At 48.0% G+C, this 23,285-nt stretch overlaps 1 protein-coding gene across 1 annotated transcript in view; it reads left to right on the forward strand.

Moving 5' to 3' along the window:
* The window catches only part of MASP1 (MBL associated serine protease 1), a 76,434-nt gene that overhangs the window by 21,670 nt on the left and 31,479 nt on the right, over positions 1 to 23,285 (forward strand). The window contains 2 exon segments of the mRNA XM_051990469.1: positions 20,944 to 21,121; positions 21,269 to 21,400. Coding sequence (XP_051846429.1) covers positions 20,944 to 21,121; positions 21,269 to 21,400 — 310 coding nt within the window.

The raw sequence follows: 23,285 nt of genomic DNA on the forward strand, positions 1-23,285 counted from the left end.
CCCCCACACACCCCGTGTTCAGTTAGGAGACTCAATATCCCCACAACACTCCCTCTGCTTTTCCATCTCAGAACACACTGTCCTCCTGCTTCCTTGGCCTTTGGAGGCCAGTTTAGGCCCTCAACAGATTGCCTTTATTCTAGACTTATTGAATTAGGCAATAGGGAGCCTTGGAAAGTTTTAAGGCAAAGGTGAAAACATGGTTAAAGTTATCTCTGGCTTCTGGCTCTTTCTAGATCATTTATTTGTCAAAGGGCAGCATGACATAGATGAGAGACAGAGAGGGAGAGGGATGGATGGAGACAGAGAGGAGAGGGATGGATGGAGACAGAGAGGGAGAGGGATGGATGGAGACAGAGAGAGAGAGGGATGGATGGAGACAGAGAGAGAGAGGGATGGATGGCTGGATGGATGGATGGATAAACTGAAAGAATAAAAATAACAAAGATAAAATTTATATATATACACATATATAAATTTTATAAATATAAATGTATCTATAATATATATAAATAAATATAAATATATATTCTGTGGGGAGTCTGAGCATTCCAGTACCGGCAGATTAGGAGAGACTCGCCTTCCAGGTTCATCCATTCCAATGGCGCACGTGGCCAAATGGCGGGGAGCTTGGAAGGGGAGGGCAGATGCTGCTCTCATGGCCCAGGAATGGGCTGGGAGGCAGCTTGCTGCCGGCAAACCACATCCGCAGCCCGGCCGGGGGTGTGACTGGGAGCCAGGAGCCCCAAGGGCAGAGAGGAGTGGGGAGAAAGGGATCCCCCTCCCCCAGGAGAGAGGGAGCCGGCGCTCTGAGGAGCCACTTCTGCTTCCCGGGCCCAGCCCACGCTAACTCTGTAACGGAACAAGTCCCAGCCGACTGCTCCACTTTCTCCGTCTCTAAGATAGAGGAACGTGCTCCAGACGCTGGGATCGTAATATGATTCTTATCAGTTATTTCCAGGAAAGTGTTTTGTAATCCTGGGGAGACAGTGGGGGGGGGGGGGAGGATAGGAGTTACTTTATCTGTTCCATCTTTCCCGCTCGTCCGGTATTTTCCATCAATGGTTTCAGGGAAACTAAGAAAGTAGTCCGGGTCCCCCCTTACAGATCAGGAAACTAAGATCCGAAGAGGCGGCCGATGGCGAGTCTCTCACCACTCACTGCTCAGTTGCTGGCGACCCTGATCACGTCCCCAATGCCTCTGAGCCTCGGTTTACTCCTCTGTTAAACAGCGGCTGCCCTGAGGCCCCGGGAGGGCTGCACCATTTGAACGTGAGCTGTCCCGGCCTGCCCAACGTTATCCTAGAGTTGGTGCAAAGCGGAGACTGTCCTTCAGACTGTCCCCAAACCCTCCCAAACCAGCCTGTGCCCCAAACAGCTCTGACCTCTCCCCTCTCCCTTCCCAAGGAAAGTTCTGCAGAGCCCCAAGTGGGCTGTGTGTGAGACCCCTGGGCTACCAGAGCTCGCTGAGCCCTGCAAGCAGCAGTTGGGGAGCAGAAGCAGTGATGATGGGACCCCCATGGGCAGAGGCTCAGGGACAGCAGTGATGATGGGACCCCCATGGGCAGAGGCTCAGGGACAGTAGTGATGATGGGACCCCCATGGGCAGAGGCTCAGGGACAGCAGTGATGATGGGACCCCCATGGGCAGAGGCTCAGGGACAGTAGTGATGATGGGACCCCCATGGGCAGAGGCTCAGGGACAGTAGTGATGATGGGACCCCCATGGGCAGAGGCTCAGGGACAGCAGTGATGATGGGACCCCCATGGGCAGAGGCTCAGGGACAGCAGTGATGATGGGACCCCCATGGGCAGAGGCTCAGGGACAGTATTGATGATGGGACCCCCATGGGCAGAGGCTCAGGGACAATAGTGATGATGGCACCCCCATGGGCAGAGGCTCAGGGACAGCAGTGATGATGGGACCCCCATGGGCAGAGGCTCAGGGACAATAGTGATGATGGGACCCCCATGGGCAGAGGCTCAGGGACAGCAGTGATGATGGGACCCCCATGGGCAGAGGCTCAGGGACAGCAGTGATGATGGCACCCCCATGGGCAGAGGCTGGGGGGAAGCAGTGATGATGGGACCCCCATGGGCAGAGGCTCAGGGACAGCAGTGATGATGGGACCCCCATGGGCAGAGGCTCAGGGACAGCAGTGATGATGGCACCCCCATGGGCAGAGGCTGGGGGGAAGCAGTGATGATGGGACCCCCATGGGCAGAGGCTCAGGGGCAGTAGTGATGAGCTCCTAGAGGAAGAGGGGAAAAGAAAATAGTTTCAAAAATCCCAAGATAAGTAACAGATTTTCTCCATAAATTAGATTTATGTCCTCAAGTGTTCAGGCTGTGAAAATCATAGCAGGGAAGGTGAAACTGACAATACAAGAAATCTAGCACTATCTGCACACACACACAATCTCTCACACACACACTCACACACTACACTCACATACTCACACTCACTCACACACCCTCACACACACACTTACACACACACGCACTCACACTCACACCCTCACACACACACTTACACACACACGCACTCACACTCACACCCTCACACACACACTTACACACACACGCACTCACTCACACACCCTCACACACACACTTACACACACACACACTCACACTCACACACACACTCAGACACACATTACAGGAGCAGGAAGCGGTTGTTCAGGGAAGCTTTGTATGTGAGTGTGCACACCACAAGTTCCTACTGTATCAATGTCTGATTCGGAGGCAGACATAAAAGGCAGGAGTAGCCCACTTTACAGATTAACTGATAGTCAGGATAGTGACTTGTCCAGAGTCTCGCCGCCAATAAAATCCAGAAACAGGAATAACCCCAAGGTCTCCCCGATCCCAAGGCCAGCAGACTTGCCAGTTGCCACGCTGGCCTCTTGATCCAGTAAAATGATGGGGGGATGTCTGCCAACTTCGGTTCTCCAAATTCAATTAGGGAGCTGGATAATAAGAGAAAATAGCCCAGGGAACAATGACAATTATGGGAAGAGTAGCTTGTATTTGGTTAACATTCATCTCATTTCTACGGTTTACAAAGTACTCTCCACCCAACAAGACTAGAGTAACTAGAGGCGACGTCCCCATACCCTCTGCTTTACCGAAGAAGGAACTGAGTTAGGATGATCTAACTCCATGGTCCTTATTTGTCTGAGGGGAGGGGGTCACCTTGTGCAATCTCTTCACTCCCCTAGCCTTCAGTTTCCATATCTACAAAAGCAAAGTTTTAGGCTAGATGCGAAGACCCTTTGCAACTCTTAAGTTCCCACGAATCTATGACTCAGATCAAAATCCAATCTTGATTAAGCACCAATGGTGTGCCTACTGTTCTACACAAAGGCGTCACAAAAAATGTCAAACCCACAGGACTTTATTTTCTACTGAGGTGATACAACAGACTCACAATCACCCTCTACAGTGGTACACCGGTTTTAAAGGAAACTTTCAAATAATTCCTTTTTTAACTTAGGCAGCAAACATGATCGCTTTTATACTTTAAAACTTTCAGCTATTCAACCTTCTCTCCCTTTTCTGCATCATTCGCTTTACATGACTTGACAATGTGGCACAGAAATACTTAATCACTCATTAGGAAATGCCAATTTTTCTCGAAGTCTGGTACGAATGATTCAGTGGGGTTGAAATCGAATAAGTTCCTGAACAATTGAATCACGTTCCTCTCCATCTCTTGGATAAATGTCTTCACTTTCTATGACATATGGCATGGTCATGCTATAGCATTTTCTCACTCTTTTGGAATTTCTATAATTCTGGAAAAATACAGCTTCTTAGAACAGCAATCCATTGGAGAGGCAAGATTACTAACCCCCTAGAAGTAAAACATCTCCAAAACAGTTTTGAGGACCTAGATGGTTTATATTCTCCTAAAGATGCCCTTTCAGCATCATCTGGACTTTTTCTGACAATGGTTTATGTTGAGACTTACATGAAAAAGTAGGAATTATCTTTTGCAAATCTTCAGCATTCGACCTTGAGACTGTCTTCTAGTTCTTGACAAATATTTTTCTTCATCTCAGTGCTATTTTTATATCGGTCCTGCAGTTGTTCCAACCTCAGGAAGCCAATGTCACACTTTAGAGAGATGACAATCCCTCCAGATCCCTCTGGAGGTCCTTGTTTTCTGAGGATTTCTTTCTATTTCAGAGCAAAAGTTTAACAGTTCTTGATAATTTTTGACCCTATTTTCCTTTGCACTGAAGTGAAATTGATTCTATTTCTATGTAGCTTTAAATAATCATTGAAATCTCCCACCCAACAGGCATCACAATATCTTTACCAGTCATTGAAGTACAACTTTTGTACATTTACTCAAGTCAACATTTATTTCCAAATCAAAGAATTAAAATCACAACAATAGAGAGCCAAGAAAGATGGAGGGTGCAAAATCTGGAATTCAAATAATCCAAAGCTAAGGACTCAGTTCCTTTTCAAGTCAAGCTCAGACCTTCTGAATCAGCCTACTATAAATAGAACCACACATGCAAAACCATTGCTGTGGCAATATGAAACCACATTAAAATTATTGTTTACCCCCAAGTGATTCATAAATGACTATAAGAAGATAGAGTTTTGGACATAAGAGTTAGGATGTCCCGAGTTCAAATTCTGCCTCAAACACTTGCTAACTATATGATCTTTATCGGAATCAATTTCCTCATCTGTAAAATGGGGGTTATAATAGCATCTACTTCCCCGACATTGCTGTAAGGTTCAAATGAAGCAATATTTGTAAAGTTCTTTAAAAATCTAAATTCATCATATAAATGTTGTTATTATGTAAACTTATTATTAAAGTAAAGAGAGAGGGAGGAGGTCAAAAATGATAGGACCACAATTTAAGTCAGAAGAGACTTTAGAAAACTTTAGAGGTTTCCCAAAATCAAACAAAGAGTAAATATATTGTGGAGGGGGAGATATGAATTCAGAAAAGCTGATTCCAAATTTATTGTTCTTTTCACTGTATCGACATGTCTTTGATAGAGGAGATCTAGAAAATTTTGTCCTGATGGGATTCTGGAGCCATCTCATAGCAGCTTTTTAGCCTATTAAATTTTCAGGATGAACATTTGCATCTCAGAAATCCAAAAAGGCCATTGATGAGTACTTGATGGATTGTTTTGATGATGACCTAGACTTAAGAAAATGATAATAAAATATTAAGAATGCCGCTGAAGCTTTTGGGAAGAAGGATGCTCACCAGCCACCTCTTTAATGATCCTTTTGAGGGATCTCTCAGGAATCATGATCCATCATCATCATTTCAAAGGATCTTGCTTCTTTGGGGCCAACTTTGGCCTTTGTCATTTCACAGCATTGACTTTTACATTTCTTGATTTTTTTTGTTCTTTCCACTTGCATTATTGCAGACGCTCTTGCTTACTTGATCATGCGTCATAGAATGTGGATATTCTCAGGCTTCTCTGTATTCGTCACATGCGTCGTTTCTTACAAGCACAATCCTATTCCATTAGATTCCTGCACCATCATTTGTTTAGCCATTCCCCAAAGGGCATCGATTTTGTTACTAATGCTTTGCTACCACAAAAAGTGATGCTATATTTTGATATGTTTGGGACCCTTCTTATTGTCAGTCTCCTCAGAAATAAGATTGGGTCAAAGGGTATCAACATTTAGTCATTTTCAAATTATTTCCCAAAAGGGTTGTAGTGATTGACAGGTACACCAACAATGTATTAGTACACTTGTCTTCCCATAATCCCTCCAACAGTGAATATTTCCTCCTTTTAGCAAAAAACAAACATTACTAACACAAGTCAGAGCTGGAATTTTTTCTCCATAAAAAGAAAAGGCTGTTGAACCGTTTCCAAGGCTGGTATGCTATGGAGGGATGCAAATTATACTGAAATATGTCATGGGTTTTGGGTTGGCTTGTTGTTAAATATTTGCCAGCAAGTGGCTGGTATGAAATTTGAGAAAGGAGAGAGTATAGAAATACAGATTAATGGTTTGTAAGGGACCTCAGAGATGACCAAGTTCATCTTCCTCATATGACAAATGAGGAAACTGAGGTACACATTGACTCACTTGTTTAAGGTGATGCAGGTAGAAGTTTCAAACCCAGAATCCCATGGTTCTAGACCAGCACTCTTTATCTTTTCTGGCAACTGAGGCACACACAGGTTGACTGACTTGCTTAAGGTAGAAGCTAATGGAACTGTTTCAAACCCAGAATCCCCTGGTTCTAGGCCAGCACTCTTTCTAAATCTTTTCTGGCTGGAAATTACCGTCATTTCTTGCTCCCCTTCCTCCCTTGTTTCCCCAGCCCCCCAAACCATCTGTAAGCAACAAGGTACCTGGCGAGGCTTCCCCCTCCCTGATTCTTTCTCCTTGCTCCAAAAGAGGGGGGACCCGGGGAGTGAGTTCTGTGTTCCTCCCCCTCCTCCCCGGCCTGGAAGCTCCGCATCCCCATTGTCCTTGCCTACCAGTTCCTGGGCTGCTCCCCTCCCCGCTTTGGCCGGGCGCCTGAGCCTGGGCTGCCCACATCTCTCGGCTGCCAGGGAGGGATTTGCATGTGAATGCGACTTCCCTTTTTCCCTGAAAGAGGGCCGCGGAGGGGAGCGAACAGCTTCCTCCCCCGTGTCCCACAATTCCAGCCTCTGCTATTCACCGTGGCAAAGGAGCTGGAAGGGGAACTCTCCCAGGACTCCTCCTAATTCCTCTTTCCCAGACGTCCCCCCCTTGTTCTCCAGCCCCTTCCTGGAATAAAGGGCCAAGCCTCTGCCCCCCACCTGCGGGATGTCCCTGCCTGCGGATTCCCAGGCCTCGGCCCTTTCTTCTCCCCTCGCGTCTGCGCTCCGAGTCTATCCCTTTCTTGTCCCCCTCACTCCCCACCGGGGCGCATCCTGGCAGCCGGCACTTTCCCAGCCTCCCGGGGACCTGCCAGCTGCTGCTCCGACCCGCCCATTATTTTTGGCCTCTGGCCACGTCGGAGGAACAATACCCTCCTTGTGTCTCGCGCCTTCTTCCACTTGGTCCTGGTCCTTGTTACCAGACTCAGCCCCGCATAGGCTGAGGGTGTGGAGACATCCCCGATGGGCCCGGCTCGGCCACTGACTCCCCAGGGACTTGAACTTGCCCCCTTCTGGCCCCGCCCACTTTCCACGTCTGCAAAATGATGGCCTCGGAGCTCCCACCAGCTAAAGACGGATGCTGCTATGCCTCTGAGTGATCTAGGGCATGTCACTCAAAATCTGTGTGCCTCAGTTTCCTCATCCACAAACTGAAGATAATAATAATAATAGATTTATTCACCAGGTTGATGTGAGGCTCAGATGAAATGATGTGTTATGAAGGGCTTGGTCAGTCTAAAAACCAATGATTCGTGCAACTGATGGGACCTCTGGTACCCGGTCAGCACTCTGGGGTCACCTCCCGCCCGTGGAGCCGGTCCCCACTGCCACTGCAGGATGGAACATCGACAGAGATACTGAGTAGGAAAGGAAGAGGGATCGGGTCACTGGCCTGAGAGAAGGAAGCCAGGGGTGCAAGGTCTCAGTGCTGGTCCTCACAAGCTGTGCTACTGAGTTCTGAAACCTCTCTGTGCCTCTGTGACCTGAGAAGCTCTTACCCTCTGGCGATAATGACATATGCCTAGGGAGCAGGGAATGCAAAGGGTCATCACAGGAACCACCATGGTCAAGGGGCACCTTCCTTGGTGCAGAATTTGTCCCAAGATGAGAACTTTGTATTTTCAAGAGAGCACTAGGAGAGGGAAATGGGCAAAAGGGGAAACTGAGGCTGGAAGGGACGTGAAAGATTTATCTAAGCCAACCCCCTCATTGTACAGATCATGTCTCTGCCCTCTATCTCTTCCCAGGAGAGTGCCCCTTTGGAGCATGAGCTCTCTGAAATAACGATTAACCAACATTATTAATATTTTCTCCATTTTCTTAAGTCTAGAGGGGTCCTCAAACTTTTTAAATAGGGGGCCAATTCACTGTCCCTCAGACTGGTGGAGGGCCGGACTATAGTAAAAACAAAAACTTTGTTTTGTGGGCCTTTAAATAAAAAAACTTCAATTGATAAATGATAGACAGAAGCAGCTACACCCAAAGAAAGAACACTGGGAAGCGAATGTGAACTATTTGCATTTTTGTTTTTCTTCCCGGGTTATTTCTACCTTCTGAATCCAATTCTCCCTGTGCAACAAGAGAACTGTTCGGTTCTGCAAACATATATTGTATCTAGGATATATTGTAACATATCTAACATATATAGGACTGCTTGCCATCTGGGGGAGGGGTGGAGGGAAGGAGGGGGGAAATCGGAACAGAAACGAGTGCAAGGGATAATGTTGTAAAAAAATTACCCTGGCATGGGTTCTGTCAATATAAAGTTATTATTAAATAAAATAAAATATTTTTAAAAATTTAAAAAATTAATAAAAGAAAGAAAGAAAGAAAGAAACTTCATAGCCCCGGGTGAGGGGGATAAACGTCCTCAGATGCCGCATCTGGCCCGGGGGCTGTAGTTTGAGGACCCCTGGCCAGACAATCAACAAAACAATATACCGAGCCTTGATTTGTAACATTCACTCATTTCTGAGGCATAAGTGCTCACAATTTAACTGTCGTTGTCCTGCTGTTGGAGCTGACTCCAGGACATTCCTGGGTGTGGAGGTCCCCCGAGCTCCTAAAGTCTCTGTGTGAAGGGGACAAGCATGGCAGATCTCCCGAACATTCCCCTAGTGAGCTGCTCTTGCCACTCAAGAACTAGCCAAGTTCACTGGGGAGAGGTCTGTCACCAGAGGCTGTGATGGGGACTTTGGCTCCAGTGACTCATAAAGATGCTCTGCCCAGGCATGGTAGGGTTTCCATCTGCGTCAATGGAAAGAATCCTGGTGTTGAGGATGCCAGAGGTCCTTACAGAATTGCAGAGCTATCCGGTTAAGAACTAATGCCCAAGGAAAATAGCCCACAGACCACACGAAGGCAGTGGTGGAACCCCACTGTGGTCTGACACATATTGGGAAAACTTTAGCCCAAAGGAAATTGCCCTAATACACGAGTTTAAAAAATATTATTCGTATTTATAGAGCCTTTTTTATTTACAAGGCTGAAGAAAGAAGTGGTAGAATTCAATCAAAAAGAAGGATAATTTTACTCTGGGATTTGGGGCAATCTGTCAGTACTCTGTGCTCAACTGAATGAATGAATGAATGAAAAAAACATCATTAAGCACTTACCTCATAACAAGGCTGACAGTTACTCAGTATATACCATATTCAAGAAACTCTAGATACAGGGACCCAGGTGAACAATTAAAAAAACAAACTTCAAGGAACTCACATGTTCCTAGGGGATGCCCCCATCCACAGAGAAGAAAATAGAATAGAAAGCAATTGCAAGTATGTCAATCAGGGGAAGCTTCCTGTAGGAAGTGGCAAGAGGCAGAAAGAAGAATTAAGTGTGTCCAGGGCATGGGGAGAACCTGGACAAAGGTCCAGAGATCAGAGATAAGAGTTTCTGAGAAAGCAGGCCAGTGTAGCTGGCTTGTGAGTAGCACCTGACTCTATCTACCTGGAAAGGAATTGTGGATGTTAGAATTCTGCGATGGGACTTCCAGAGCAAGGATTCAAATCCCATTTTTGCCACTTACTCACTGTGTTAAACCTCAGGCCACCCTGTTCCCCCCTCAGAGTTTCAGTTTTCTTAACTATAAAATGGGAATAGCAGGATCACCATCTCATTTCTACTTAGCCATGTTTTGATTTGCTAGAACCAATCCAATGGATGGTTTGCATTTTTTTTTTTTGATAGGCAAATGTTATCTTAGGGCTTTTTTGTAAATATTTTTATTTTAAGCTTAAATACAAAATGAGAAAAGAAAAAAATGCCATTTATACAGCAGACCATAAGAAAGGATTCAATATAAAACAATAAATTTCCATTTTAAGAAAACCCATATAATAAAGACTACATATTGTTTCAAAGGTGCCCGGCTTTTTCTGCTTCCCTGTTGGTTTTCTTTTGTTCTCTGCTGGGCACTTTTTACCTTTTCCCCCTCTCCCTTTCCCACCCTTCCCCATCCTAAAGAAATCTAAAATTAGGCATATGTATACATACATATAGATAATCTATAAATATGCACACAGATATATGAATATATATATGAATATATATGAAATAAGAATCATATGACCATATATACATACTATTCTTATTATGACTATATATAAATATATATATAGTCGTACTATTCTTATTTCTTGACATCATCTGTTTCTCTGAAGTTGGATAGCATCTTCCTTCATAAGTCTAAGTATTACTACATTTTCAGCCAGCTCATCATTACCTATACCACAGCTATATTCCAATCCAATCACATTCTAGGAGATTATGAAAGTCTTTCTTTAAACCAATTTTCTACAGTCCTTCCATTCTTGGATACATAGCTTTCATTTATATGAAGAAATTTTAATTTAAAATAATCAAAGCTATCCTTTTTACACTTCAGCAAAGCTCTTATAACAGTTTGTTTGACATTGCTGAAATCTACTGCCTTTACATCTCTTTTCCTGGTTTCCTTGAAGTTCTTGATATTTTGTTCTTCTAAATGAACTTTGTTATTATTTTTTCTAACTCAGTAAAATAATTTCTTAGCAATTTAATTGGGATGATAGTGAGTAAATATATTAGGTAAAATTTTTAAAAATTGTTTTGACTTTATCTAATCGGGATCAAAAATGTTATTTCAATTATTTAGATCTGAGTTAATTTGCATGAAGTGTTTTCTGTTTATGTTCATATTGTGTCTGTTTTGGCAGGTATACCCTCAGGTGTTTTATACTGTCTAGGTATTTTAAATGGTCCAAAATAATATTGAATAATATTTCTGACACAGAATAGTTTCTCTATTTTTCACTGTTGGTTAAATCTATTTTAATTTTAACTTTGCCTGAGATCATAATTATTATCCCTGCTTTTTTACATATCAAATTCTGCTCTAGCTCTTTATTTTATCTTTATGTGCAGCTCTCATTTTTGTTTCCTGAAATCAACATATTCCTGAATTCAAATTTTTAATCTGCTATCCATTCCTGTTTTATGGGTAAATTTGTCTCATTCACCTTCTAAGCTATAATTACCTGTGTGTTTTCCTCCTCCCTATCCCTCTCACCCTATTTAGACTATCCCTCCTTATTCCCCTACTTTACTTCTACCTGCTACCTTGCTCTCCTATTCCTTAACCTGCCCACGCCCTCTAAGAATCCCTTCCTTATCTCCCCCCCTCCCCAACCCTTTCTCCTTGTATAGCTTTTTGGATACAGATACAGATAGATAGATATAGTTATAGAAATATTCTCTCTTTAACCCATTCCCGATGAGAGTAAGATCCAGCACTACCACCCTCCCCCCACTAGCTTCTGTATCAATTTTTTCTCTTGCATCTCATTTGCATGAGTAATTACTCCTTCTATTCTTTTCTATACAGCTCTATTTTTTAGAATGTCTTCATCATGCTCAGCTCACCTATTCCTTCCTTTTAAACTACCCAAACAATGGTGATAATCAAAAGAGTACTGCTAATATTTTCACATATACAAGGGTCAGTTTGCTTTGAGGAAAGCACTTGGTGCTAAACAGGAAGGCAATAATGACCAGTTTGAGGGAGGAAGGAAGAGAGGAAGGAAGGGAGGAAGGAGGGAGAGTGAAAGGGAGGAAGGAAGGATGGATGGATGGATGGAGGAGGAAGGGAAGGATGAAGGGAGGAAGGATGGAGGGAGGGAAGATAGAGGAGGGAGAGAGGAAAGAAAAAGGGAGGGAGGAAGGAAGGAAGAAGGGAGGGTGAAAGGGAGAAAGAGAGGAAGGAAGGAAGGGAGGGAAGAAGGGAACCTGTCCATGCAAGGACGATCAGAGAAGTTTGAAATGCTTTGACTAGAAAAGGGCAAGACTTGGTGGGGACATGATAGTGTCTGTCCTTGAGTATAGAGGTGTTCGGAAAGAGCTGAGCTCTGCTCGGTTGTAGAGAACAGAATGGTGGAGAGGTGCAGAGAGGAGGTCTTTGCATGTCAGGAAAACCTCCCCACAGTCTGAGCTGCCCCCAGGCTGCCTTGGGAGGTAGTGAGCTCCCTGCCCCAGGTGGTCTTCCCGCAGAGCTGGCATGTGGCTGAGAGGCTTTTTGTTCAGATTCAGGCTGGGTTCATGGGTCTCTGTGGAACCGTCCATGACTCAGATCCCCTGATTCTCCTGCCTGACTCTCCTCTGCTCCTGCCTGGATCTTCTGGTGAGATGCTCCCCCCTGGGTCTCTCCTCTGACCTCTCTTTCCTGACTGCTGCTATTCTCTCCTTCTCTCCCTCATCCTCACTTCTTTCCTGAGTCCATGCTTGACACAACGTCCAGCCACCAGGCGGAGTCTCCAGGTACAGCGCCAAATCCCAGGGCAGACACTCGGTACCCTCTGGGAGAGGGCAGTTCTGTGAGCTAATGTCTTGGCTGGCATTTAATGGAATTGAAATAGGGGAGGCTCCGGCTTTAGGGAGGATCCAAAAGGCTCAGCTAATGGGAGCCTCAGTATCCCTTGCCCCGTGACACTTGGAAGCTCACGCTGAGCCAGCAGGGAGCTCACACTGAAGGTGAGATTCCTCACTCACACTGACTAATGAAGACACAGAGTATGCAGTGCTGGAGACCGCTCGTCAGCTCTGCTGGGGAAGGAGATGGGAGGGCTCTCTGGGGAGAGAGAATCAGAGGCACCTCCTTTACACAGACAAATATAAAACAGACGGGGTCCTGTTTCATTAACCCTTGGGCGCCTGCCTCAATCTGGCCTGTGAAGCACCTCGGGGATCTGAGGAGAACGGCCCAAAGACAGGGTTTGTGGCTGAAAAGCAGAGCACTGGGATCTTACCCTCTGAGTCTCAGTTTCTTTTTTTGTAAAACAACAATAGCAATTTAAACAAAAACAACCACAAGCCTGTATCTTCCTGGGTGATAAGAGCCAAACGAGGTGCTGAATATAACAAATCCCCAGGCATTATGGTGTTATGGTTATTATTCCCCCACCCTCACCCCAATGCTCGGTGTTTCCAGACTTCTCTGTTATTGAGGAGGACATCACAAATCTCCTAGTCAGCAGGCCGCAAACTTGGTGCCATCTTCGATTTCATACCCTCCCGAACCCCAATCCCTTCTTCCCAAATCCATCACTTGCCAAACCTTGTCATCTCTACTTCCCCCTGCCTCCTACGGCCCTTTCCCTGCTCTCCATTCACATCCATCACTCGGAGACAGGCGCTCATCATCTCTCTCCTAGACTATGGCAAAAGCCTCCTCATTCATCTTTCTGCCTCGTCTTTCTTAGCTGAAATCTCGCCCTCTTAGCAGCAAAGTGATTTTCCTAAAACAGAATCTGACTGTATCCTCTTCCACCACCAATTCACTCAACAAACCCCAGTGTCTCCCTATTATCTCTAGGATCGTCTACAATCTTCTTTTGTTTTTATAAAAGTTTTATAAATTGTTTTATAAAGAGTTTTATAATTTGGCCTTTCCAGTTTCCAATTCCATTCAATAAACATTTTATAAGCTTTACTCCATCCACCGTCATTGAGTCATTTTTCAGTCCCAACTCTTCATGACCCCATTTGGGGTTTTCTCGGCAAAGATACTGGAGTGGTTTGCCATTTCCTTCCCCAGCTCATTTGACAGATGGGGAAACTGAGATAAATTGGCCATTTCCTTCCCCAGCTCTTTTGACAGATGGGGAAACTGAGATAAATAGGGTTAAGTGACTTGCTAGTAAGTACATGAGGTTGGATTTGAACTCGGGGAAGATGTCTTTCTAGCACTCTGCACTAAGGGCATCCCTTAGCTGTTCCCCTCACACTTCTCCATGAAATCCACGTCTTCACTCAGGCTTCTTTGCTCTTGCTTTCACTTGATGTTCATCTCCCATTAAAGAACTTGGAATCTTCCCTCCACCCTGCCAGGGAATCTTCACTTTCACCTCATAGATCCCATGACTTTTTAAAGACTCAGCTCAAAATCCCACCTTCTGTAGGCATCCTTCCACCCCTGCACCAGGATATATCTCCTATGAGCCTTCCTCTTTGTATATGGCCTCCCCCCATTAGAATGGAAGCCCACTAAGAACAGGGACTCTTTTTTGTCTCAAAATACCACCTTCTGTAGGTATCCTTCCACCACCCCTGCACCAGGATATATCTGGTATGAGCCTTCCTCTTTGTATGTGGCCTCCCCCCATTAGAATGGAAGCCCACTAAGAACAGGGACTCTTTTTTGTCTCAAAATACCACCTTCTGTAGGTATCCTTCCACCACCCCTGCTCCAGGATATATCTCCTATGAGCCTTCCTCTTTGCATATGGTCTCCCCCCATTAGGACGGAAGCCCACTGAGGACGGGAACTCCTTTTTTTGTCCTTCTCTGTGTCCCCAGCACTTAGCCTGCTGCTTGGTGTTAATAGAAGGGACCTAATAAATGCCTGTTGACTGACTGACTGTTGGCTGTTACTAGCCCAGGGCAGGGATGGGGCCTTCGGTGTCTGGGGCATCCGACATTAGCGTGCCCGGGACAGGGCCGGGCACGGACGCCAGGCTGACCAGCAGCTGGGGCAGAAACAGCAGGACGGGCTGGGAAAGGAGGCGGAATGGAAGGCTGGGTGAATCCAGGCACTGGCGGCTCCGGGAGAATGAGGTCATTGGACAAGCGTTTGTTCGGCAGGACTGGGGCAGCAACAACAGGAAGTGGAGGGGGGCAGCCCCGGGGCTCGGGAGCCCGCGGGGGTGGGGGATTCTGGGAGAGACTCCGGTCCACTTTGACACTGCCCTGCCTAAGGAAGCTTCTCTAGTGAAAACGTTGACTCGGTGACCCCTGAGGCAAAGGCTCCAAACAAGGAGTCGGGATTAATTACCAGGCTGCTCTGGGACTGTAAATGATCCGGGGAAAGTATACACTTCACCAGGGAGGCGGCAGAGCCGCCGGGCCGGCAGCCGCTTTGTTTATGTGACTGCCAGAGGCCCGTCCTGTTCCATGTCCTCGCTGGGATCGGCTCCGTGGGAGGGAGATAAGGCTTCCAGGGCCGCTCTCGCCTCCCATGCCCCGGACAGGGGGGTCAGAAGGGGGCTCCCCGCCAGTAAGCAGGGAGCCCGACCACTTCTGCCTTCAGGAGTAAAAATCCCCCAAGTGTCCACAGGCGCCCCATCTGCCCTGAGGGAGCAGCGGTGGTCGCACAGATGGCCCGAGGTGGCGCCAGCCTGTGCCCTTCCTTCCCCAGGGTTTCGCTCCTGATGTTTGTGCCTGGCAGCGTCCCTAGGCCGAATGTCCTGACTGAGACCCACAACCATTCGGAGGAGTTCGGCCTGACTGATCATCCCAGACAACCTAAGTGGGCGAAGAGCTCTTCTCCAGACTCGCTGGGACCCTCTGAGGGGAAGCGGCTGGAGGGTAGCCATCTTTGCAATCAAACCCTGACTGACAAGTACAAAGTATAGGACCCTATGAAAAGGCATTTAACTGGTGGCAAAATTTCACCTTCAAGGCCACACTCCGGCCAAATATTCCCGGGGCATGTGTTAGCTGTCATGCCTGGGGATCTAGAGCTAGACATGAAAGGCGGGACCCACGTCTCACTTGCACTGGGGAGGAAACTAAGACCCAAAGTCCTACATGGAGTAGGACAACTGGACAAAGCCAGGATATGAACCTCCAGGATCCACTCCTCTACATTATTTCCAAATTCTCAAGGGTTTTGTTTTTTTTTTTTGCCTTTTTGGTATCCCAGAGTTTACCAGAGTACCTGGCATCCAGTAAGCATCTAATAAATGCCTGACTCACTAAGAGTAAACCATGAGATTCCTAGGCAGGTTCAACAAGTGGGAACTATTGCTGATCATCCTCTTACTAATTACTTTGAATTCTTAAAGAGGAAAAAAAGATTTAAAGGTTTTATTTAACTTGCTCTAGAGACACAGTTTGTAATTCCCTAGATGAGAACACACTATGGATCAGATCGTGTTCATAGCGTGAGGCTATGAGATGTGTGTTCACCTTTATCATGGAGGAGATCCAGCAAAGAGTTCAAACTGCAGAGGGATCCCCAAGGAGGGGGAGGCTTTCAGGAAGTACCTCTTTGTAGCTGGAGCACCAGGTCCCCTCTCTCCTTTTCCTCCCTCTTCTTCCCCCTCCCCCTCTTCCTCCCCTCTCCCTTTCCCTCTTCCTCTCCCTCTCTCTCCTTTTCCCTTTCCCTCTCCCTCTCTCTTCTTTTCCCTCTCCCTCTCCCTCCCTCTCTCCCTCCCTGTCTCTTCCTCCATCTCCTCCTTCCCTTTTTCTCCCTCCCTCCTTCCCTCCCTCCTTCCCTTTTTCTCCCTCCCTCCTTCCTCCCTCCCTCCTTCCCTCCCTCCCTCCCTTTCTTTCCCTCTCTCTCCCTTTCTTCTTCTCCTTCTCCCTCTGTCTCTCTCTTTCCTTCTCTCCCTCCTTCTCTCTTTCTCTCCCTCCTTCTCTCTTTCTCTCCCTCCTTCTCTCTTTCTCTCCCTCCTTCTGTCTCTCTCTCTTTCCCTCTCTCCCTCTCTCCCTTCTCTCTTTCTCCCTCTTTCTCGCTCTCTTTCCTTCTCTTCTCCATCTCTCTCCTTCTTCTCTCTACAGGCTAATTTGGGGAAGCAGGCTGGATTATTTTTAAACACTGCCTTGTTTTGCCAAGAACTCTTAAGGAAGACCTAGCAACTGTCACTTAAATAAACAAAGCATACCATTGTGTTGAAAGAAGTGTCCAAACAAGCCTCCCTGGCTAACTTATTGACGGTTGGTGGGCACCCCCGTGGCCTCTATTAAGACTCCAGCTGCAGCCTTGCCTAGGGGCAGACCTGCAGTCACAACAGTGGTCACCATTGGGGTCAGCAGAGATCAGCACTGGCTCTGGAGCCTGAGGATGTGGATTGAAATGCTCAGCTCTGCCACTTCCTGCAGAGAAACCATGGAGAAGTCGTCTATCTGAGCCTCAGTTTCCTCACACACAGAGTGAGAGCCCCAGGCTGTGATTCCATGAGCCTGCTCCCAGACGACAATGTGGGGGTGATCCTGCATTCTTAGAGGAGGTGCCAGCAGAGGGCAGACTTTGACAGCTCCTACCCAACTGGAAGGCTGCAGCTTTGTAAGCCCAGAAAGACTGGCCCCCAGCAAAGGATATGAAAAGGCAATTTTCAGGTGAAGAAATTGAAACTATTTCTAGTCATATGAAAAGATGCTCCGAGTCATTATTAATCAGAGAAATGCAAATTAGGAAAACTCTGAGAGAGCACTACATACCTGCCAGATTGGCTCGAATGACAGGGAAAGATAATGATAAAGGTTGGAGGGGATGTGGGGAAACAGGGACACTGATGCATTGTTGGTGGAATTGTGAACGAATCCAACCATTCTGGAGAGCAATCTGGAACTACATTCAAAAAGTTATCAAACTGTGCATAGCCTTTGATCCAGCAGTGTTTCTACTGGGATTATGTCCCTAAGAGATCTTAAAGAAGGGAAAGAGACCTGTCTGTGCAAGAATGTTTGTGGCAGCCCTGTTTGTAGTGGCTAGAAGCTGGAAAATGAATGGATGCCCATTAGTGGGGAATGATTGGATAAATTGTGGTATATGAATGTTATGGAATATTATTGTTCCATAAGAAACGACCAGCAGGAGGATTTCAGAGAGGCCTGGAGAGACTGACAGGAACTGATGTTGAAGGAAATGAGCAGAACCAGGGGATCATTGTAAATGGCAACAACAAGATTATACAATGAGATACATGGCTCTCATCAACAGTGAGAGGGTCCAGGCCAATTCCAATGGTCCTGTGAGGAAGAGAACTGTCTGCACCCAGATGGACTCAGGACTGTGGGAACTGAGTGTGGATCACAACACTGCATTTTCACTTGTTATTTGTTTGCCCGTTGTTTTCTGTCTCATTTTTTCTTTTTTGACATGATTTTTTTGTGCAGCAAGATATTTGTGGAAATGTGTATAGAAGAATTGCACACGGTTAACATGTATTGGACCACTTGCTGCCTAGGGGAAGGATGGGGGAAGGGAGGGAGAAAATGAGAACACAAAGTTTTGTAAGGGTGAATGTGGAAAATTAGCCATGTGTATATTTTGAAAATAAAAAGCTTTAATTAAAAAAAAAAAAAAGACTGGCCACCAGCTCATGGACTTCTCAGCCCCAACAAGGGCTGAAACCGTGTCCCAAATGGTGCCACGGGATGAATGATGCTGCTCCTAGGTCTGGGCACTTTGGGGCCATTATCCTGGCAAACACCAAACACCTCAGGGCAGCCCTCCCTGGAACAACCTCACGGGCCCTCTACTCACAAGTGCCAGCTGCTCAGGAGCAGCCGTAATGGACACTGCCCGCATCACGGGGGTCCTAGCTGGCACCAGCATCCCTGTGGCTTCTTCTTTGAGGATCCCAGCGCAGTCACTGAACGCTCCTATGGACAGTCTCAGAGCACGGATCACCCTGCTGCTGCTGGTGGGCTAATCGATTAAGATCCAGACTTTGGAGAAGGGAGAATCCTTATGGAAGACGCCCAGGACATGATGGCACAGCTGGCCACAACCCAATGTCAAGGCTAGATCTCACTCCGGAGCCCCATGGCCTTAGGCGAGTGAGTTCCCTTGTTCTGTGACCGAGGAGGATGACCAGCTCCCTTCCCACCCCGGTCCCTGCTCGAGCCCCCTTCCTCCTCCCAGACAGAAGGAGCGGCAACATCCTGCGAGTCGGATGGTCCAGGCGACCCCGGCTTGTCGAGAACGGAGCCCTGTGCCCAGGACAAGGCGCTTGGAGGCTTCCTGTGTGGGCCTGGCCCGCTCCTGGACCGTCCCGAGCCTGCGGCCTTCTCCATAAATCACCAGAGGGGACGGAGAGAACGCTCACGGCTGTGGCCCTCCCATTTGCAAACATTTCAGACTTGGCCTTGGCCCCTTGGAAAGGCAAAGCGAGGCAGCTGGCTTCCCTCCTGTTTGCCCCCAAGGTTTGTTTATTCTGCTTCGCTGAAGCCTGAGCTAATGATTTATGGGACCCTCAGATCTCACGCAGAGCCCTTCTGGCTCCTCCCAAGGAGGGACATCCATCTGTCAAGAGCAGGTTTCCACCCTCGGCCTGTACCACAGACGCGCAGGAAGAACAGCCAAGAAAGGATTCCGAGCTCTCCGCTTCTGTCAAGGGCCCCATCAGCCCCCGGGCCCTGAGACTGGAATCCTCAGAATCATTCTCCCTCCCAACCCTCCCACCACACGGCTGAAAGAACCTCCTAAGGGGGCCGTCATCTCTCCCCTACACAGTCATCAAAATTACATCCCTCCGGCCCAAGCGGGATCCCGTCCCTTCCCTTCCTGATCGGGAAACTTCCCAGTCTCCCCATTGCCTCTGGGATGCAATGGGAACCTTCCCAATCTGGGGCCAATCTGTAAGGCCACTGACACATCCTTTGATGCAGTCACACTGTGCTCTTTGCTTTTCCCTACATGGACATCCCATCTCCCCCTCCCCCCTGCAGCTTTACACAGGCTGGGCCCCACTCCTGGAACACCCCGCTCCTTTTCTCTGTTCTTGGACCCCCCCAGCTCCCTTCAAGGCTCAGCTTTGATCATCTCCAACACGAGACACGTCCTGATTCTCTCAGTTACTACTGCCCCCCACCCATTCCTTCCCATTCATCCCTTATTTACTTGCCCGTGTGTGTATCGTGTCTGCCTCGGCAGCGAGTCAGCAACTTGAAGCTCCCTGTTTTTCTCTTATAACCCCAGTAACTGGTCTGGCACATAGTAGGCACTTAGGGAATTATTTTGTCTTATAACTCCAGTAACTAGTCTGGCACATAGTAGGCACTTAGGAAAATCATCTCGTCTTATAACTCCAGTAACTAGTCTGGCACATAGTAGGCACTTAGGAAAATCATCTCATCTTATAACCCCAGTAACTAGTCTGGCACATAGTAGGCACTTAGGAAATTATTTTGTCTTATAACTCCTATGTGTAATTAGCCTAGTACACAGTAGGCACTTAGTAAAATTGTCCTGTGTTGGATTGAACTGAATAGTAGACAGCCTGTTAAAAAGACCATGTTCCTATAAAAACAGAGGATGCCTCCCATGCACGAAGAATCCTTTCCCTGAGAAGATCACAAGGAGCTAGCCCTTTTATGTCCTTTTAAGGTTGACAAAGCCCTTTGCCCGTTATTCCATTGGAGCCTGGAAGGGAGGTGTATTATTGTCTCCATCCCACAGAGGAGAATGAACTACAAGCGACACGCTCAGGGTCCCACAGCTGGGGATCTGATTCAGTCTTGCCGACTCCAAGCCCAGAAATCTAGCCTCTGAACCACCCAGCCTCTGTTCCTCTTGGGGAATTATGGGCGATTTGAGGCGTCCCGAAGTGCCCCTTCCCAAAGCTCTAACACCCCAGACTTCCGTATCCATCCCGGTCCTTCACATCCCCAGGCCCCTGACGTCACCTCCACAGCACAGTCACAGAACCCGCTCTGGACTTGGGGATGCTTCGTTCAATCCGTCCCAAGGGCCATAGTCTGTGAGTGATGGCGGCCCCGAGACCGTCCGTTGTGTCTCCGAGACTCAGCCTCCTCATGTGCCAAATGGGCGGAATCATAGCCCCTCTAGTCGTAGGGGGAGCGTGGGAATCCAGGGCATAGAATGGCAAGCCTGAAAGAATTGGGGCTTAAAAGTTCGTGGTGCTGGGCTCTTCCCTCATCCCTCGAGGCTTCGGGCTCCCCATCCGCAGAAGGTCGTAGCCACACTCACGCTCCGTACCCCGGAGAGCCGCTGAGGGATGGATGGTGGTCCGGGGCCACGAAGGGTCCTCGATCCCGGTCTGTGGCCAAGGCTGACCTCTTTTTTCCTGCCTCCCCCTTAGGTAGAAGCCGAGGACCAGGTGCTGGCTCTTTTCTGTGGGAGGGAGACCACGGACACGGAGCAGGCCCCCGGCCAGCAGGTGGTCCTGTCCCCCGGCCCCTTCATGGCCCTCACTTTCCGATCAGATTTCTCCAACGAGGAACGCTTCACTGGCTTTGACGCCCATTACATGGCAGTGGGTAAGCCGAGACACTCTGATTTCTTGCCTCGTCCTCTCTCCTCTCAGAGCCCGGTGTGTTTCCGGAGGCTGGACACCTCTGGCGGCCTTAGTCCCCCTCCCCCTGCCTCCTCCCCAGCTAATCCGCCCCCTCCCCTCCTTCCCCCAGATGTGGACGAGTGTACGGAGAAGAGCGACGAGGAGCTGGCATGTGATCACTACTGCCACAACTACATCGGGGGCTACTACTGCTCCTGCCGCATCGGCTACATCCTCCACACGGACAACAGAACCTGCAGAGGTAAGGGCGGCGCGGGGTCCCAGAACCCGGGCAGCCCCCGCTGAGCTTGACCTAATGGCACAGCCCAATATGAGTGGGCAGGATGGGGGGAGGATGGAATGCAGCAGGCACTTAATAAATGCTCTTTCCATCTATCTATCATGGGCCATTCCATCCATCACATGCTTCCACTTAGCGGACAAGGATCTCCCGTTCAGAAAATGTTCACGGATGATCTAAGAGCTAAGTGATTGTTAGCCCTCGCCCTTCCCCTTTCTAGCCCCCTGCCCCATCATTGCCAAAGCAAGAGGTGGGGGAGGAGCCCTTCCTCATTTTAGAGTGAGCTTCCTGGTTTGATTGAGGATGGAAAGCCACAGGGAATAGCCATCAAATAAGGGCCTTTCCGATCTGATTCCAGCCTCGCTTTCCAGACTAATTTCATATCATTTCTTCTTACACAAGTTAAGGTCCAGATTTAATCGATTTAATTATTACCATTCTCCACAACCGAAAGCTCCATCTCCCACCTCTGAGCTTTTGCCCAGGCTGTATCCCAGTCCTGCAATAATCTCCGGGTGCCTAACAAGCACTTAATAATTCTTGTGGAACATAACTGAGTGAGAGGGGCAGGTCAGAAGAAGGAACCTGAGGCTCTTCAGAGAAAGCCCCCTGTCCTGGTGTGTTCCTTCCAGTGATGGGGAAGGGGTCTTTGCATCCCTAAGATCTAGAACAGTGCCTGGTATATAACAGGCACTTAATAATTCCTGTTGAACATAACTGAGTGCGAGAGGCAGGTCAGAGTAAGCCTGGAACTCCTGGCTTCCCATTTCACCTCTGACACATGGACTGTGGGGCCCCAGGAAAGACTCTTTGCCTCTAGAATGGCAAATGGCAGAGACCCCCTCTCCCTGCGTTAGAGGAGGGGGTCTTTTCATCCTAGAGTTCTCTAAGCCGGGTCTGGTCCCCAGCCCTAGATTTCATTCTCTCTTTACAGAACTTAAGCCCCACGAGGGCAAGCTCTGTTTCATTTTTGTCTTCATAACCAGTGTCTAACACATTCATTAGGTGCTCAATAAATGCCTACTCGTTATTCTTTTCACACTTATGAACCCCATGAGGTCAACAAGCATTCATTAAGTCCCTACTGTGTGCATTTCTTTAAATGCCTCAGCGTAATGGGCAGGAAGGTCCCATTGTCATCTCCGTTTGAAAGTAAAGAAGGCAGAGAACCTGAAAGGCAACACGTCTCTCCTGGGTCCCATGGCTGGGAACCTTCTGAGGGAATTTGAACCTTGACACTCGCTTCCACAGCTCACCCACAGAGGGGGAGAAGGCTGTGGTCCCCGGGGGAGCCAACGGCCACTGAGTAAAAGAGCCCGTGGCCAACTTTCTCTAGGACGGACAGAGCCTTCGGTGCCAGCTGGAGACTGAACTCGCCCCCGGGGAAAGACCAGGAAGCCCCTCGCTGAGCCCGAGTGGCCAAGGAGCCCTGCGGGGCTCAAGAGGGAGAGCAGCGAGCTGGGGAGCAGCAAACAGGCGTGAGCTCACCGGCAGGACTCAGGGAGGTTAACCAAGGAAACCGCAGCTTTGCTTATAGCTACAGGACCAAACAAAGCTCTGGCTCCTCAGCTTTCCCTAATTATATTCACAGCGAGGAGTTAGACGGTGCAGAAGGCACGCTCACGCTCAGGTCCTTCTCAAAGGATTGTGGGGGTTTCCCTTCAGTTCAGCAAATGTTTTGGGGAGCAACTGCTGCTTCTAGCTCCCACACCAAGCCCTGGGGCCCCAAAGGAATAACAGACGGGTCCTTGCCCTCGAGGAGATCCCGGGCTCGAGGTCTGCAGTGGGGCAGAGGGCAGAAAGGGCCACAAAAGTCTGGGATCATCCGATGAGCAGCACAAAGTCT

Source organism: Antechinus flavipes, chromosome 3 (genome assembly GCF_016432865.1).
Source record: "Antechinus flavipes isolate AdamAnt ecotype Samford, QLD, Australia chromosome 3, AdamAnt_v2, whole genome shotgun sequence".
NCBI classification, from domain to species: Eukaryota; Metazoa; Chordata; class Mammalia; order Dasyuromorphia; family Dasyuridae; genus Antechinus; species Antechinus flavipes.